At 47.4% G+C, this 17,889-nt stretch overlaps 1 protein-coding gene across 1 annotated transcript; it reads right to left on the minus strand.

Annotated features, from left to right (window-relative positions):
• Nucleotides 1–114: 114 nt before the first annotated feature.
• On the minus strand, nt 115–17,816 carry pidd1 (p53-induced death domain protein 1). The gene is made up of 15 exons (XM_060061889.1): nt 16,818–17,816; nt 14,824–15,237; nt 14,312–14,464; nt 14,173–14,224; nt 13,856–14,057; nt 13,385–13,534; nt 12,374–12,547; nt 12,125–12,272; nt 8,373–8,508; nt 7,540–7,690; nt 6,896–7,019; nt 6,589–6,704; nt 4,379–4,486; nt 3,124–3,323; nt 115–939 (listed from the first exon to the last, which is right to left on the minus strand). Exons 1-15 carry the CDS (start codon nt 17,200–17,202, stop codon nt 702–704), a joined length of 2,751 nt encoding a protein of 916 aa, XP_059917872.1. The 5' UTR covers nt 17,203–17,816; the 3' UTR covers nt 115–701.
• Between the last annotated feature and the right edge of the window lie 73 nt (nt 17,817–17,889).

Below are 17,889 nucleotides of genomic sequence, written 5' to 3' on the forward strand. Positions count from 1 at the left end.
GTGACGCGTCTCCTCAACCCAATGACCTTGAAAGCCGAAATAGAAATGGTGGATGATACAATGTGCGACTCTAGTACAGATATGCAATTATAGATCGACAAGGACCACAACCAATAGAATTATAAATAGAAAAATATTGTATTCATCAATGAATGTAGGCTGCTCATGAAACATATGGAATTACAAAATATTTACATTTCATTAAAAACATTCAGAGTAAGCATATCCAAGAGGATTTCACTGCTAAAATGGTTTATATTAGAACCAAGGCACAGTTGTAGTTACTCAATAAATTACAAACGTTCGATTAGATACTCACTTACACCACTTCCATCCATACTACAAGACAAACTCAGTTTACACGGTTTTCTTTCCTTCCATTCAGTAACATGGAGAGAAGGATGCCGGACAAACATGTTTGTAGGGTGGGCCGGCATAAATATGAACACAAATAAATAAAAGAATGAGACCACAAGGCCAGAGCGTGTCCTCTGCGCCGTAGCGAGACATGAGTGGTGACCTCATCTGGTAGCTTGCTGCACATTATCGGCACCGGCTAGCCCCAACCCTGTGCTGAAGCAGGAGATGTTTGCATTTGGACGACAGCGGCGAGATGGACGGGGCCACGTGGTCGGTCCGGGGAAAGGTCAGAGATCTGTGACCGCCCTGACGTGACTCTCGTCAAACTGTCTGTGGGGCTCTTATTGTGGCGGAGGGGGAGGGGAGACCTCTTCCTCCAGGCCCACGCGCCTAAGGGACGCGCTGTACTTGGTCTTCCCCAGGCTCACAATGTCTTGGATCTCGTCGGCCAGGTCCTGCCTTTCACTCTTCACCATGGCCTCCACCAGCCGGGGCACCGCCCCACGACCCACAGGACCCTCCCCCCGGCCCCGCGCACCCAGGAACAGCATCTCCAGCACCAGGGCCCCCAGATCGTCCCTGGTGGAGAGACACAGAGAGAGACAGAGACAGAGACACAGAGACAGAGACAGATAGAGACACAGAGGGAGGGAGACACAGAGACAGAGACAGAGACAGAGAGACACACACAGAGAGAGGCAGAGACAGAGACAGAGACACAGACACAGACACAGACAGAGACAGAGAGAGAGAGAGAGAGAGAGAGAGAGAGAGAGACAGAGAGAGAGAGAAAGAGACAGAGAGAGACACACACAGAGAGAGACAGAGACAGAGAGAGAGAGACAGAGACAGAGACAAAGAGACAGAGAGAGAGACACAGAGGGAGGGAGACACAGAGAAGGAGAGACACAGAGAGAGACAAAAATGGGGAGAGAAGAAAGAGACTTTAATGAGACAAGACTTGTGAAGCCAAACCAAACCAAACCCCAGGACCTTGGTACAGAATGACAAACGCAATACACCCTTTACCTATCGCCCTCATCATAGAACAAACAACGGTGTGGCTCAGATCACTAATTAGCTGTCTGCTCCTTAAATGTACCAGGGCATGGAGCAGTAGACTAAACTAGTGAGGATGACTCCCAATGAGTCAGTGTATTTACGCTGCCAGCTTGGAGAACAGGGTCCACAGTCAGTGGGAGTTATCCTCACTAGCCGAGTCCATTACCTAGTGTCCCCTCGTTCATTTAAGGATCCATGATCAGTGTAATAAGTAGCCTGTGTTGGTCCTTCCACGAGGCCTCCTTACTATAGCTATCTTTGTTGTATCTGGGGAATGGGTAGCAATTGTGACCTAGCAATTGAAAATGATTGGCACTTGTTTCTATGAAAAGCCTTACTTTTCTGCTTAGGGGAGGAGTCCACCTCTCAAAATGGGTCTCCTCCCCGTTCCGCCTCTAGGTATGCACAGCGAGAGCAGAGCGGGTGGGTGGGCTCTAGAATATGACCGACTGCGGGGGAGGGCCCTCTCAGCACATGTGAGAGCGTGTGTTTGTGTGTTACAGTGTGCATGTCTGAGAGAGAGAGAGACAGAGACAGAGACAGAGACAGAGACAGACACAGAGAGACAGAGAGAGACAGAGACAGAGACAGACAGAGAGAGAGAGAGAGAGAGAGAGAGAGAGAATGTCTGCGAGTGTGTGTGCATGTGTTATCCCCTGCATTGTCCAGATGGCTTGGGAGGAGGATTGACTGATGAGAGTAAAACTGACAATCAAACTCCCTGCTATCCGCTTATCTTCCACTAGAGTCACCTCTGCTATGCTAATCAAACATGTGCAAACTGATCTCTCTCACACATACACACACAGCCCCCCTTTTGAGGATTTCAAAGACATGTACTGAGTCAGGCCCACATGCACGCAAACACGCATCCAGAAATAGCCCAAGAAATAGGGAAAGAATTGCTTTTCAGGTACGTTTGCTCGCTCCCATCTAAACTGAATCTAAACCTGAATTTTGGGAAGATTACATTACATAGAATTTTTTTGGACCGAAGCAGGCGCTTCGGTCCAAAACAAAGAAACAAATTACAGTAAGTGCATTCAGCAATAAGGACATAGCCAAAACAGTGCAGGAATCTTTAGAGCAGATTACAATTCATAAAACAAGTAAAGCAAATGGTTTTATATTGTGACTTGTGTATTGTGGGACCGCATTAAACAATACTTCATTAAGAGTACTACCCCCCGAAAAATAAAATAATGGACATAATTAATGTGCGTGTGTTCTATTTGACAGTGTAAACATGAACATAAAAGGATGCAAATATTCACAATTTTGTGAGAAAGATTGGCCTGTGCTTCAACGCCACAATGCCAGAGGAGGGCCAGAGCATGTATCCCATTCAAATATATCCCTCACTTCTGCCGACATTTTTTTTACGTTTCAACCAATTTCAAAAAATTATACTTTCAGGAGAAACCCGCTGCAGCACTCCAAAGTACCCCCAATTGCGATCCCCTGCTTTAGTGGATATGGGGAGTGTGCCAGCAGAAAGGGTGAGGGTTCGATCCCCGATGTCCGCGGTACACCAGTACGCATCACGGTGCAAAGAGGCCTCACCCCTACCTGTTCTTTAAACTGCGTCTTAAAGAGCAAATCAAATCTAAATCCCTAAGAACTAGCAGACAGTCAGTTAGTGTTAGGGCGGACCGTTTGTGCTGGATGAGGACCGGATGAAGACCGGGCCGGCAGACAGACCTGTGCTTGTAGGCGAGGCGCTCCAGCTCCTGGAAGCTCAGGTCCAGGTTGATGCCGATGGAGCGCCAGTCCTGCCCGATCTGCAGGGAGATGGCCAGCAGGTTGGCCTCCGTCAGGTAGCCGCTCTCCGGGTCGCCCAGGTCGAGAGGGGGGTGCTGGCGCTCCTCGGCGCCGTTGGCCTGCTCCTTCCAGCTCAGAGCCTCAGGAGGGGAATAAACATCAATAAATGATATGAAGGAGCGCTGGCCGCAGAAGCAGCACGGAGGAGGTTATTTGTAGAGCGAGTGGGGTTATTTTAACGTATTTTAATATATTGTTGTATAATGTTCTCTGCAGAGCTATGGGCACCTCCCAATGTAATCACAAATGACACAGCTGCCCTTAATGTTGAATGTATGTCTACAAAAAAATGAAATACATAAATATGTACCATTTGAAAACATATTCCGATATTTAGATTATACATAGAGCCAATTGATAGCGCAACAAACCTAAAAGGAGGCACACCCTATTTCCTTTATTATCACACATTTATCATCCTTTACCAGAAAAATGATATTTAGATAGATCCTGACTTAATGGCATAATGTGCAACATTGACACTGAGCGTTTAAAATGGGCACTGCAGTTATCCCCGGTACGAGCCGAAAGCAACGTTCGACTTTTAGACACGTGCAATTCTATTTCGACAAAGACAAGCGACGATAAGTCCTACACAGTACGTTTTCAGCTTATGTATGTTTTTGCAAGATGTTATTGTTGGCATTGTTGGCAAAAAATTATAAACCAGCTCATCTGTCTTGAACTCCTTCTGGGCTCTAAGCTGTATCCATCTTTTAAAGGTTTCCCGTGTTCAGGGGGTAGAATCCGATACAATCTCAGTGGATCCAGTGTGTTTGCTTGCTTTCAAGGCTGCAGCCCCCACTGTTGGTATGCAATTTCTACCATATCTGTCAACCCGGGTTATTCTGATAATATTGTATCGTAACACACAGGCCAAAACACAAAGAAACATTCTGACCCAGAACAGACATTTTAAAGGAGAACATACTGGCTGTGGCATCGTTGTCAGAGAAGCCTGTATTTATCCGTAATCTCTGATGACAAATCAGACCGTACAGTACATTTGTAACAGACCGATACGATATTATTAAAACTATATGGCCTGTAAGGCCCTTTGAGACTTTAACTGTGATGCAGAGCTTTACAAATAAAGTTGGATTGAATTGAACGACTGATAAATGTGTGAACTCACGGGGAGCTTCAGAGGCAGGGTCGCCAGCCACTGACTGTCGTGACCTTTCCTCCTCTGAACCAGCTCCTCCGGGAGGTCCTCGGGAACCTCTCCTCTGTAGAAGGACACCTGGAGCAGAGAGGAGCAGAGGGGAACAGAGAGGAGGAGAGGAGCCTGGCTTAACGCTGTCCCAGAGGAGCAGAGGAACCAGGCTCTGTCCCAGAGGAGCAGAGGAACCAGGCTCTGTCCCAGAGGAGCAGAGGAACCAGGCTCTGTCCCAGTGGTACAGAGAGGAACCAGGCTCTGTCCCAGAGGAGCAGAGGAACCAGGCTCTGTCCCAGTGGAGCACAGGAACCAGGCTCTGTCCCAGTGGAGCAGAGAGGAACCAGGCTCTGTCCCAGTGGAGCAGAGGAACCAGGCTCTGTCCCAGAGGAGCAGAGGAACCAGGCTCTGTCCCAGAGGAGCAGAGGAACCAGGCTCTGTCCCAGAGGAGCAGAGGAACCAGGCTCTGTCCCAGTGGAGCAGAGAGGAACCAGGCTCTGTCCCAGTGGTACAGAGAGGAACCAGGCTCTGTCCCAGTGGAGCAGAGAGGAACCAGGCTCTGTCCCAGTGGTACAGAGAGGAACCAGGCTCTGTCCCAGAGGAGCAGAGGAACCAGGCTCTGTCCCAGTGGAGCAGAGAGGAACCAGGCTCTGTCCCAGTGGAGCAGAGAGGAACCAGGCTCTGTCCCAGTGGAGCAGAGAGGAACCAGGCTCTGTCCCAGTGGAGCAGAGAGGAACCAGGCTCTGTCCCAGTGGTACAGAGAGGAACCAGGCTCTGTCCCAGAGGAGCAGAGGAACCAGGCTCTGTCCCAGTGGAGCACAGGAACCAGGCTCTGTCCCAGAGGAGCAGAGAGGAACCAGGCTCTGTCCCAGTGGAGCACAGGAACCAGGCTCTGTCCCAGAGGAGCAGAGAGGAACCAGGCTCTGTCCCAGTGGAGCAGAGGAACCAGGCTCCGTCCCAGTGGTACAGAGTCAATCAAATAAAACATTGTTTCTATGGCCTCCTATTAAAATATAGGAGACAAAAGGATGATTTTTTTTTAATACTTTTTACACTATGCTCAGAGTACTCAGTTCATCAATATGTACCGTATTTTCCGCACTATAAGGCGCACTTAAAAGCCTTTAATTTTTTCAAAAAACGACAGTGCGCCTTATAATCCGGAGCGCCTTATATGGCGACCACACGAACACCTAGAAGGCGAACACACGTTCACCAAGACGGGGAGACAGCGCCGGACTTACGCCACTATCTGCCAATGGATCGTGGATGCCTGGGCTGATATATCAGTCTCAACTGTGGTCCGAGCTTTCACGAAGGCAGGAATAATCACTGCCAGGTAACAGCAGTGACACTGACTCGGATAATGACGAGAGGGAGCCGGGCATGTTGGATGCCGTAGGCTCGCCCAACTGTTCAATTCGGACACTGAAGAAGAAGACTTCGAGGGATTCGTGGACGGGGAATGAACTGAAAAAGTGAGCTTTACGTGTTATACGTAACAGAACAATGTTGAGTTATGCACTAACGTTTGAATTAGCGGTATCAGAATGTGTTTCTTTTACGTGTTTACAACTGAACAAGGCTGGGAGACATTGTAAATATGCACATTAACGTTGGAACAACGTTGAGTTTTTGTGAATGCACTAACAAATTGAACAATTTCGAGAGTTACTATATTGTGGATGCACTAACGTTTGATTTAGTGACTGGTATCAGACTGTTTCTTCTACTACGTGTTTACTGAATCAGGGGACAGTTCCCATCCACATTTGGGAGAAGAGTGAACAAGGCTTGGAGATATTGTTAATATGCACATTAACGTTTGAACATCGTTACCATGGGAGTGAACGGAGTTGTCAGAATGCTTAATAAAGTTTGACTTTATCTGTTTATTATGACATTCTCTTTAGCACAGCTCGGTCTAGTGGATGCATAACACAACCCCAGTCAAACGTTTGACTGCAGTATCTTCTATTCTATGCGCCTTATAATCCGGTGCGCCCTATAGATGAAAACAGTTCTAGAATAGGCCATTCATTCATTGAAGGTGTGCCTTATAATCCGGTGCGCCTTATAGTGCGGAAAATACGGTACTATACTGTAGAATTACGAGCTGCCAGTCGACTCTTCAGAAGAAGCCATCGGCGGCCTACAATGTAATGGATCCATTTCCCTCCTGCTCTTACTTGTCCCCTGACCGGCCGCTCGTGGCCCTGGACTGGACTCACAAACACCTCCTTCAGGTTCTTCAGACTGGAGTAGAACACGAAGGACAGCCTCCCGGCCACACAGTCGGGTCTGTCTGCAACACAACACGCCAGCATGACATCACAAGCCTCCACCACTGAGAACAGCACCTTATCTCAAACTGACTTCCTGTGGAGTCCAGGCTGTCACTGCATAACAGCGATCACATGTTGTGAGGCGATCCCGGCATGTTGACACGGGATTACAAAGAAAGCAGAAAAAGCAAGGAAGGCGAGGACTTCAAACCTGCGCTGACGTCCAGGCCCCGCTCGAAGCCTGCGAAGAACTGCTCTCCTTCCAGCATGTCGCACAGGTCAGAGGGCTGCGGGCCGTCGTAAAGACCCGACAGAGACTGCACTCGGCCGTCCACCTGGTTCACACCAAATGCATGTACATTTAGGGGATTTTGCAGACGCTGTCATCCAAAGCGAATTTACAACCATTCATTCACACATTGATGGCGGAGTCACGCAGGGCGACAGCCAGCACGTCAGGAGCAGTCGGGGTGAGGCGTCTCGCTCAGGGACACCTCGACACTCCAGCAAACTTCTAGTTACCAGTCAACCGCTCTACCTCCTGAGCTTCTGCCGCCCAACTGCCTAACTGATCCTAGGGTTTATGTTACTCAGACTCTACTGTTTAACATAATACAGCTCAAAAAGGTACATGATAATACATACTTGTGTATTAAAGGTATGGCTTCTAGAAGACCATGTTTTTGTGCCACCTTAGCCATTGATACTTTAACGTTGACTCTATGAGACCTGAGAATTACCCGTCATAATCAAAACACCATTACTATACACCATTACTATGACAATTACAGCACAATATCGTAATCCAAGTAGGACATGACCCATCTACTTTCCTGAAGAGAGAAGCGCGGTCACCTTGTTGGTGGGGAGACACTGGAGCAGAACCTGGGTGGGATCCGTGGTTCTTTGGAGCACCAGGAACTGCACTCTGAACTGCTTGAGCCGCTGGTACACTCTGCGCACCACACCGCTCACACAGCGCAGGGTGGTGTACCACAGCCAGTACCTGCAACCACAGGCACTCACTGAGACAGCCAGACTCACTAGGCCCCCGTCTGGACCCAGCTTCCCCTCTGTTACATATAATCCATAACAATATTGTAATAACAACCTATACATAATATCCTATAATAATATTAGGGGTGGGGCAATATATCGTCGCCCTTTTTCGTGCGATACGAGAATCGATACACTTGCGCTAATTATCTATATAATATTTTTCTAATTATTTTTATGCTTTACCTGAAGAGTTAGACAGGAAATATCGCCCAAAATATTGATGTTTTTATTTAACGAGTAACTGAAAAACTCATATCGGACCATGAATAAAGACCCAGGCCTTAACCTTTTCACAGTCCTTTTATATTCATCGCTAGACATATATCGGGATGTATCATTATAGGATTGTCTAACAATATATTGATGACTGCAGAATCACTGTGGCGCGGTATCCTTTGATTCCCACCCCTAATATACTAACGTATAATATCTGTAACCTAGGTGAAATATATACCTAGGTTATATATTATATTATTAACCTAGAACATGTGATAATAAATTATATATACATGTCAATCTCTTCTCGTTCAGTCTGCTCTCCTATCCCTCTCAACTGTTTTTTCTGATCTATAAACAAAGTATTATGGACCAAATAACACAGTCATGACTAGTAAAAGACGTCACCGTACCAGGAGAAGTGTGTGATGTAGAAGATGGCGTACAGGTGAGTGATGCTGAGGGACACGTTGGCCGTGACGTCCGTCCAGCTCTGGGTGTCGGGGTCTCTGTGGAGGAGGTGGAGGCAGGACATGTCCACCGTGAGGCCTGCACAACCACAACACCGGCAGAGGCTTGTTAACCGCAGCCGGTATCACGCCAATACCATGTAGATGTCAAATGTACAGGATTAAAAAATATGTGCCTACTATTGAAATGGTTAAACCATCACTCCATAAAGATAATATTTGACATATTGTATTTCCACCGAGTTTAAATCATTAAGGAAAACCTTCTAAGCTTATGAAGCAACTGAACTCCCCCTACTGCACCACTAGGGGGAGCCAGAAACATGCATTGAGAAAGCTATGATGAGGATTTCTGACGGAAGAATCTTGCATAAACTCTCCCTCCTAGTTTGGCAAAATAAACATCAATTAGATGACACTGCTAGCAGTGATAGTGAGAGGAGTTTTATAGGGCTAGGATTAGGCATGTGACATAAAAGATCTATGGATGTAGCTAGATGTAGCATTACTGATTCTTAATAAATGTCTCTGTGACTGATCGTTTCGAATTAATGTTCTGCCTTTACACATTACCTTATTATTAGTCTTATCTATGCAGAATTGCCCTCTGTTCTTATACATGCCCAAATCTGTGTCAACAATGTCTCTAAACTCTGAAATCCAAATAAATAGTGACTAATTCCTATTTGTATTCGGTCACTGAAATCAGTTTCTATAACAAAACAAAAAGCTTCTATTGAAAAAAAATACCTTTTGAAAAATGTTTTAACATGGAGAACGACCAGCAGCTTACTGATCCAGAAACTACCACTTCAACTCCACAAAAGCCACTCAGAGGACCATCAGCTCACTTATCTGTCCTATTCTGCCAGGTGAGCTCCCTGACAATGTGAAGCTGAGCTGAGCTCATGTCCTCTCTCCTCTAGACCTGCTCTGCTATGAAGCCTGATCTACTGAACCACCTCCAGAGGGACCTCCCAAAGACTAGATAGCAATTATCTACTACTCACATGACCATGTAATGTGTAATAAAGTGTAAAGATAGCAATTATCTACCATTCACATTACCTTGTAATGTGGATAGATTGCCATTATCTACCATTCACATGACCATGTAATGTGTAATAAAGTGTAAAGATAGCAATCATCTACCATTCACATTACCTTGTAATGTGTAATAAAGTCTAGATAAAGCCATTAAAGGGGACATATTATACCACCAGTGTGTGAGTGTGATTAGCCATTACAAGCAGCTTCTGACATCACAGGTAGGCGTGTCCACCAAGATGTATGACGGCTAGATGAGCAACGTTTGCTTCAGTCCACTGGGTAGGCTGGTCGGTTGAATCTATCCAGCACACATCTAGAAGCACACGCCTACCTGTGATGTCAGAAGCTGCACATTTTCAAAACGGCTTGTAACGGCTAATCACAATCACACCTGGTGGTATATTATGTCCCCTTTAACTACATCACCATATAGTGTTTCAACATTCTACGTTTACTTCCGGAGCCGGCTGCAGTGCGTTTGAGTCTCCCTCAGGAGCAGGACGGGGTTAGACCTCCTGCTCAAGGACGCCTGAAGGTAGACCGTAGACCACGGCCTCCAAACCTGGCCCTTTTAGTTCAGGGACAAACCCTCCGAACCACAACCTACCCGGACACAGTGCGACGTAGCGGTAAGACAGAGCGTGTTTGGAATGCGGCCTGGCCTTAAGGGCGCACTCACACTAGGCAAGTTTTCCTGTTCCGTGCTGCAGGAAGATTCAGCACGATTCCCCCCCCTCCCCACTCCCCCCGCTGGCCCGTGGTCGCACTGCTCCCAAAGGCCGTGGCCTGTGCATGATTGCTCCTTCATACATACGTCATCACGTCGTAATACGATAAATACGTCATCACCAAGCGTGGTGTCCAGCTGCGACTGAATGCTGTCGTCGGCCCAAATTTCAAGCAAACACTCGACTTCACTATCGCACCAACGTAAACCCACTCGTGAACCGCTTGCCGCCATTGTTTAAAATGATTGTTGTGGGGAAGAAGGGCATGGACCTATAAAGAAAGAAGGGTCGCGCAAGGACTACGTCATCCTGCTCACGTTGCGTATCCGCGCGTGTGCGCGTGTCATCTCATTAGCATCTGTACTTTGGCCACAGCACACCTCTCCCAAGTGTGCCGTGGCCAAGGGGCTGTTCCGTGCTGGAATACGGATGGCGTGGTCACACTAGCCAAACGTTCTAGACTTTAGTATGCAAATGAGCTCGGGCACGGGGCCGCGGCCCTAGTGTGAGGCCCCTAAGATCCATGTCGACACTCCGGCAATAAGGGTCATTAATCGTGTGCCTCTAGTGCCTGTGGACATGGGGCTCAGCACAACATTTATTATTCAATCCTTTAACAAGGGCTGCTTTATAATGAATGTTTCTGCTGTATCATGGGGCCATTCTTATTGGTGGGGTCCTATGCTAAATCTGTAACGGGTTTCATGGCAGTGTACATTCAGTCAGTGGTGATCAAAGTGTGGTTGATTAGGTTGTAATTCATTATAAATACAGAGAGGAGAACCTGGTGACCAGTATGAAGTGGAGTGATCTCCCGCAGGGAAATATTCTCAAAATGTAGGAACCCATGCAGAAGCACCTCTGATAGCAATGAAACATTGCCATGGAGACAACAATAGAAACAGCCACAGAGACACGTCCGGACCAAACAGAATCACTGAAGACAGTGTGTGAAGCCACGTCTCACAACACACTTTAACCAACCCTTACCCTAAGAAGGACCTTTAGGAACACGACGCAGCATATTTACGACACTGGTGAATCACATCGTCTTTCTGGGCACCACTTCAGAAGCCTTTATGTTTGCTTCAGACATTGCTTCTCTCTCTTACTGAATCAGCCAATGCCGATGCCAATGCTACTCCAAATAACAGGGTAGCTCTGAGGCGTAAGTCACGGTGTCACTGCTCACAGCACTCCAGACCTGATTAATAGCAGGGCTCACAGTATGTGTGGATCGGAGGGAAACAGGCCCAGGAGCTCATGAATGAATTTCCTTGGTTCGATCTCTTAACGTCAATCAATCTATTCAACTAGTCTTTTCTTCATGTAGTTGACATTTACATTTAGGACATTAGGCCGACGCTTTGATCCAAAGTGACTTACAATAAGTATATTTGTCGGAAGGAGAAACAACAATATATCACTGTCGGTACAGTAAGGATGTTCATAGAGCGAGCACCAATAACTCAGTACTTTTTTAAGTGCCAGGACAAACAAGATACAATAAGTGCACACATTAAGTGCCATGACGTACAACATACAACAAGTGCGCATGAGGGGTGGGAGGGGGTGGCTATGCGGAGTCTAAGGCCCAATCCCATTTCTACCCCGGGCCCTTCCCCTTACCCCTCCCCCTTGTTTTGAAGGGGGAAGGGGAAGGGGTAAGGGGTAGAAATTGGATTGGGCCTGAGGCCCAATCCCATTCTTACGCCATTTCTTACCCCTTCTGGCATTTCTTACGCCGGAAGGGGTACACCTTCCCCTTACCCCTTCCCCCTTCAAAACAAGGGGGAGGGGTAAGGGGAAGGGGGAAGGGGTAGAAATGGGATTGGGCCTGAGTGAACTCTGAACAAGCCAATGAGCCATTACTCATTTTTGGGGAATCAAAGAAGGGGTTAGCGTCAGGCTAGCTACCTGTGACTCCAGACGGCAGAGGGATCTGGACTTTGACCGGCTGCAGGAAATTCCTACTGGGGGTCTGGGAAAGGCAGAGCAGAGGACTGACCCTGGCCTGGGGGTCATCACAGAGTCCCTGGATATCAGTCAGCGACACCTGCAACACCTGCAGTGTATAAACCACAACACCTGTTACATGTACCTGTACATAACCCCTTGAGTTTATTAAACTTTGGATGTCCTGAGGTCTCTCCGCTGCATCTCTACCTGGAGCGTGACGGTCCGGATCTGCAGAGTGGAATTGGGCGGGAAGTGCAGCTTGATCCCGGGGTCTACCCTGGACACTAACAGCGCCCCCTGTGGCGTGACGGAGCAGCTGTCCCGCAGCAGTCGAGCCACGGCCAGGAACCAGGAGAAGTGTCCCACCGAGGAGCAGGCCAGCTGGGGGGGCAGGGGGACCAGAGAAGTAGAGCCTTTCCCTTGGGACTGTATTTTTAGCACTAACAACATATCTTTGTGTGGATTTTTTACTACATAAGTATGTTTAATGAAAGTTTAGGTTAAATACACACTGCAAAGTTCCCACAGCTTTGACCAAGGCACATTTCTGTTGTCTTTACGACCTGACAACAATTATGTTGTTAAGGACAACATAATGACGCCGTTACAACCATACCGGTTCTCTTTCATAGAGACATAGAAAACGGAATTGTGGAACTTTTCCAGTTGGTAAAGGTCCCGGGAGCGCTAAAGGAGATAGAGCCAGGGTGGTATAAAATAGTATAGAAAACACTAGTGCTAAATATCAATTTAATATTTTTAAATTCTATATATATATATTTTTTAAGATGTTCTTTTGCATTTTGATGCTTTATTCCTGAAGAGTTTGACAGCAAATATACCTCAAATATCTTTATTTTAATTATAAAATAAGGTCTTCTAAACAGATTTCCCTGCTCCACGAGGTGGGGCTCATCACATGAATGAAGGAAACTTGAAACTGAAGTTAACTAACCAAAGACGAGTAACTGAAAAACTCATAATGGACCATGCACAAAGACCGAAATCCAGTACTTAACATTTCATTTTGCTTTCATCGCTAGACATATATCGTGATGTATCGTTTGTCTAACAATATATTGATTACTGCAGATTAGCTGTATCGCAAAATTATCGGCATTGCGGGCCATGAATCGCATAGTGTATGGAGAGGTACCCTAGGCTGTGATCCCCCCCCTATCAAGCAGTGATGGTTAAAGGCACCGGTGGAGGGGTTACCCTAACTGGAGCTCCCCCGGGGTGACAGCTGTTACTGGGGCTTCCTCTCCGGACTTCGGTGTGCAGCGTGCTCCAGCGCCCCTCGCCGTACGTCCGCACCGCCACCTCCCGTCTCCTCCTGCGGTGGAACGGCACACACACCTCGACGGGCTGGGAGGGGGGCACCAGCAGGGGGCACGGCGTGATCAGAAAGTGGGGATTGATGGGGTTTAACAATATTTTATTTGATCATTGAAAATTGCAATCTGTGAACCTTTATTCTGGGCTCACTCTACTAGAGAGGCTTGTATATGAATACATTCAATACGTTAATTGTCTACAACCAGTGTGCTTTTTTTTTATCAGTTCTAGACGCAACATCTCTTAAGGAAATTGCCCCGTTAAAGCAGAGAGACATTAATGCAGAAAGGTAACTTCCAGCATGGTTTTAACAACACTAGGGTCGATGTGTCACTTTTGTCTCAGATTTACCTTGAGAAACTTCATTCCATGGGGTCTGAGCTCCAGCGGGTGGCTGAGGAGGATATCGTGCTCCTCTAGCCACACCCACTTCCTGTTGGCCTTCTGTTGGAACCATTCTAGTCTTGAGGTGGTTGCCAAGCAACCGGGGGGGAAGAGAAGCTCCGCCCCCCCCGGCAGGAACACGTGACAACCAGCAGGCGAAACACTGAAGCTGAGGACAGTGCACAGAAGAAATAAATTCAGAATAACTTGAATTTATTTGGTTTGCAAAGAACTAGTTAAATAATTGCACACAAAAATAACGTCTTATTAGAGAGCGCTAAAACCTGTGTTGACTGGACCCCAGGTGCAATTCCGGAATGTTCTTTTCTTCTTGTACTGGAAGTAAAAGATGGTGGTGGTGAGTCACATTAACCTTCGAACGCTCTGAATCCAGCGGTTTGCCAGGGGCTCCTCTCGGCTCACCTGGGGCCAGGGGGAGCGGTGGAGGGGTCGGAGGTCGTCCCAGAGGGTTGTTGCGGGAGTCCGTCCTCAACAGGGGGAGCTGGTGCAGACAGGCCGGGAGGAGGCGCAGCTCGTTGCTATGGACGACCAGCTGGGTGAGGGAGCGCAGGGAGCCTGTGGACGGACATCAGAGGACGACACCGTTCTTAACCCTGCGCTCACGCTTCCACCTGGAACTGGTTTTAAAAGTCTTGTACGTCGGATCTCTCATTGGTATTGAGACACTCCTTTTCCTTTGTCCCGTGTCCTGTACTTTGCCAGCTGGGATTAAAGAGTGCTAGGTTTTTATTTTATATCACAGTAGTTATTCATCATAAAGTCTTTTTTAAGCCAGTATGCAATATTGCCCCTCGCCCCCTTCCCCCTCACCCCTTTACCCCATGGCCCTCGCCCCCTTACCCCCTTACCCATGGCCCTCGCCCCCTTACCCCCTTACCCATGGCCCTTGCCCCCTTACCCCCATGCCCCCTTACCCATGGTCTCTGGCAGCTGCCTCAGCTGGTTGTGGGAGAGCTCCAGGGTGACCAGCGCCCCCAGGGCGCCGATCTCATCGGGCAGGGCAGTGATCAGGTTGTGCGAGACGTCCAGCGTCTGCAGCGCCTGCAGCTGGCCCAGGCTCGGGGGCAGAGCCAGCAGCCGGTTGCCCAGGAGGGAGAGGTAGCGGAGGGAGGCCAGGCCCCCCATGTCGGGGGGGAGGGAGGAAAGACAGTTGTGGCCGAGCAGCAGAGAGGAGAGCCGGGGGAGGCCGAGCAGGCAGGGCGGCAGGACGGACAGCCGGTTGAAGGAGACGTCCAGGTGCTCCAGGAGAGAGAGAGAGGAGAAGGAGGCAGGCAGCGCGGTGAGGAGGCCTGGCAGAGGAACCCCCTCGGAGTCATGGAAACAGTGGCCTTCAGAGGAGCAGGAGACGAAGATAAAGGCTGGATCTCGTCATCAGATGCCATGTTCAACCATTTCACTATTCACTGTCTTTCCTGCACAGATCTATGTCATCTTTAAAGGAGATATTAATAAACACTCTCTTGGAAATATTAATCATAACAATAATTTCAAATTTTATAAACCTTATTGTATAATCAGTAGTCAATTGAAAAGGAATTTGCATACATTCTCCTTGGACTTAGAGATACCGGCCTTACTCTCTCGAATTGAAAGGCGTTGCATTCCACTGCAGCAACCAAGTCTGCTACTGAGGCCAATCGACTGACTTCTTTGTTGTTTAGATTCCTTTAACTGTCTTGCTGCCTTGCATGCCGCCTTGCAGACATGTCCACTTCACCCATAGTGTATGGCAAGTTAACTTGGCCTCTCCCGCCATAGCTGACTTTCGCCCTGGCCAGTCAGAAACTCTCCTCGATGGTCACTCCCCCTCAACTTTGTCACCTTTTTGTTACTGCGCGCGATGTGAAAGTTTCCCTATAAGAATAATGTACACCCATTGTCTCATTGAATGTACGCTTGATAAATTGATGCTTGTAACTTCCCATGATCATGGTTAAATCAAATACTTTGCTGTTCGCAGTGTCCTTAAAATAAGTTATTCAAAGGTTTTTGTCTGCAGGATCCAAATAATAGTGATCAGATTGGTAAATAACGGGGGGGCAATCTGACAATCTGACGGGATTCAGAATTTATGAATATAGACAGACACATACTTACACCTATGAAAGCAGTGAACACTAAAACAATTCCTTTCTCTGCTTTTAATGCACGTATGACTGAGTGTTGGCGGATGTTTATCTCAGGACTTTGGGCTGTCACCTTTGAGTTTCCCATGACTAGAGGACTCCTTTGTGTTTTGTATTCATATTCTTTATATAAATGACTCCTGAGTGGCCTTGCCATATATCCAATATCTTCCTTGTCTCCTTCTTCTTATTTTCTAACCCATCTGTTGTTCTTTTATTCAGGTGTTAATAACAGAACTAGGATGAAATGCTGATAACAAAGACGGCTGAAAGGAAGCCCCTGCTGCCCCCACCCTGAATAAAACGTCATCACTGCATGACTCATTTTCATTACATGCGTTGTTCATATTCAACTCCACATTAAGTCTGAACAGCTGCAACCGTTATAGCTTGTCTGTAACTGTCAAGGTTTCTCCCCCCATTATTTTCTATCATACACCTGATTGGTTTATATAACGGGTTCAGGGACTTTTACTCCTGCCTCTAAATCAGACATGATTAGAACCATCATTACTGTTCAGACAATACATTAATTTGTATTCCAATAATTATCTCTTTGGACTGTAATAAGTGATTATCATGTGACCAAAAAGGGAGGAACTGTCATGGAAATGTCCGAAGTGTCCATCAAGCATAAAGCGATGAATTAACTGTGATAAAGAAACACCACAGGGATGCTGTAGTACTTAAACTGACATTGGTTGTTAACCTCAAATCGTCAACTGTTAAGGGTTATAAGATTATCTTTGACAGTAACAACTGGAGATGCCTGCTTTGAGTACCTCGGATAGCCAGCGAGCACAGCCGTGTGAGATGGGGTACGATGGGCAGTGCTTCTTCCAGACCTTGATCATCCTCTGACCCGAGCCTCAGGTACTGCAGCTCCATAAGCTGCCCCGGGACGAAGCTCCACAGGACAGGCAGAGCGGCGGCTCCAGCCCGGTAAACGTCCAGGGTCAACCTGATATCAGTGAGCACGGATAAGAGGTCTATGTTCGGGGGCAGTGGGGGAGAAAGAGGCAAGACTATGGAGGACGATGAGGAGGAGAAGGAGGGAGTGTTGCTGAGGGCAGAGGGACACATGTCAGTGATGCTTAAGGACCCGGACAACGAAGGGGCCTCCACATTGGTCGCATCCTCATATCTTTCGGGGTGGCTGCCGGACATCCCAGCGTGTCATTCAAGCTGTCCACCGCTTGCATGGACCAGTCCTGTGGCACCGTCCTCTGTGGGAGCCGTATGAGGCAAGACACCGTTTTCTTAGTTCGCTTGTTTGTGCCCTGGAGATGCAATCCGATGTCTATGCAACATTGTTTGTGCATAGAAGGGTTCTCTGTTTTAAAATGTTGTTCTTTATGTTGTCACTTGCCGAGTCCCCTTGGTCCAGTTCAAACATCTGCTTTGTTTCCGCTTTCAGAGAGTTCACTCCTTGCTTTTTTCCGTGCATCTAAACTAAAGTGCAGTCTAGTGTTTAACCACCGACCATTCACTATTGTCAAGATGAAATTGAATCAAATTTGAACTCATTGTTGACAAATCGACGGTCCAAGGATGGGAGCACGTTGACGCATTCGCGCATAGCCTTTTCTGTTTTGTTATTAACCTAACGCTAAATCTAAAACCCAACAGTTAGTCCTGAGTAATACTGTACTTTACACCTTCCGAAGACATCATTATGCATGTAAAGAAATCCCTTTTAAAGACTTGTCTAGTACTGAAGGCGCATCTCTGTCGGGCTGCTTTGCGTCACAAATGTGGGTCGTACTTCCTTGTGTTGGAGAAACAAAAAACATGGTGCACTGGGTTCTTTATCCTGCTCTGCCCCAGCGGGCGGTGTCTTCGTCTTTCTGCAGC

Source organism: Gadus macrocephalus, chromosome 9 (assembly GCF_031168955.1).
Source record: "Gadus macrocephalus chromosome 9, ASM3116895v1".
NCBI classification, from domain to species: Eukaryota; Metazoa; Chordata; class Actinopteri; order Gadiformes; family Gadidae; genus Gadus; species Gadus macrocephalus.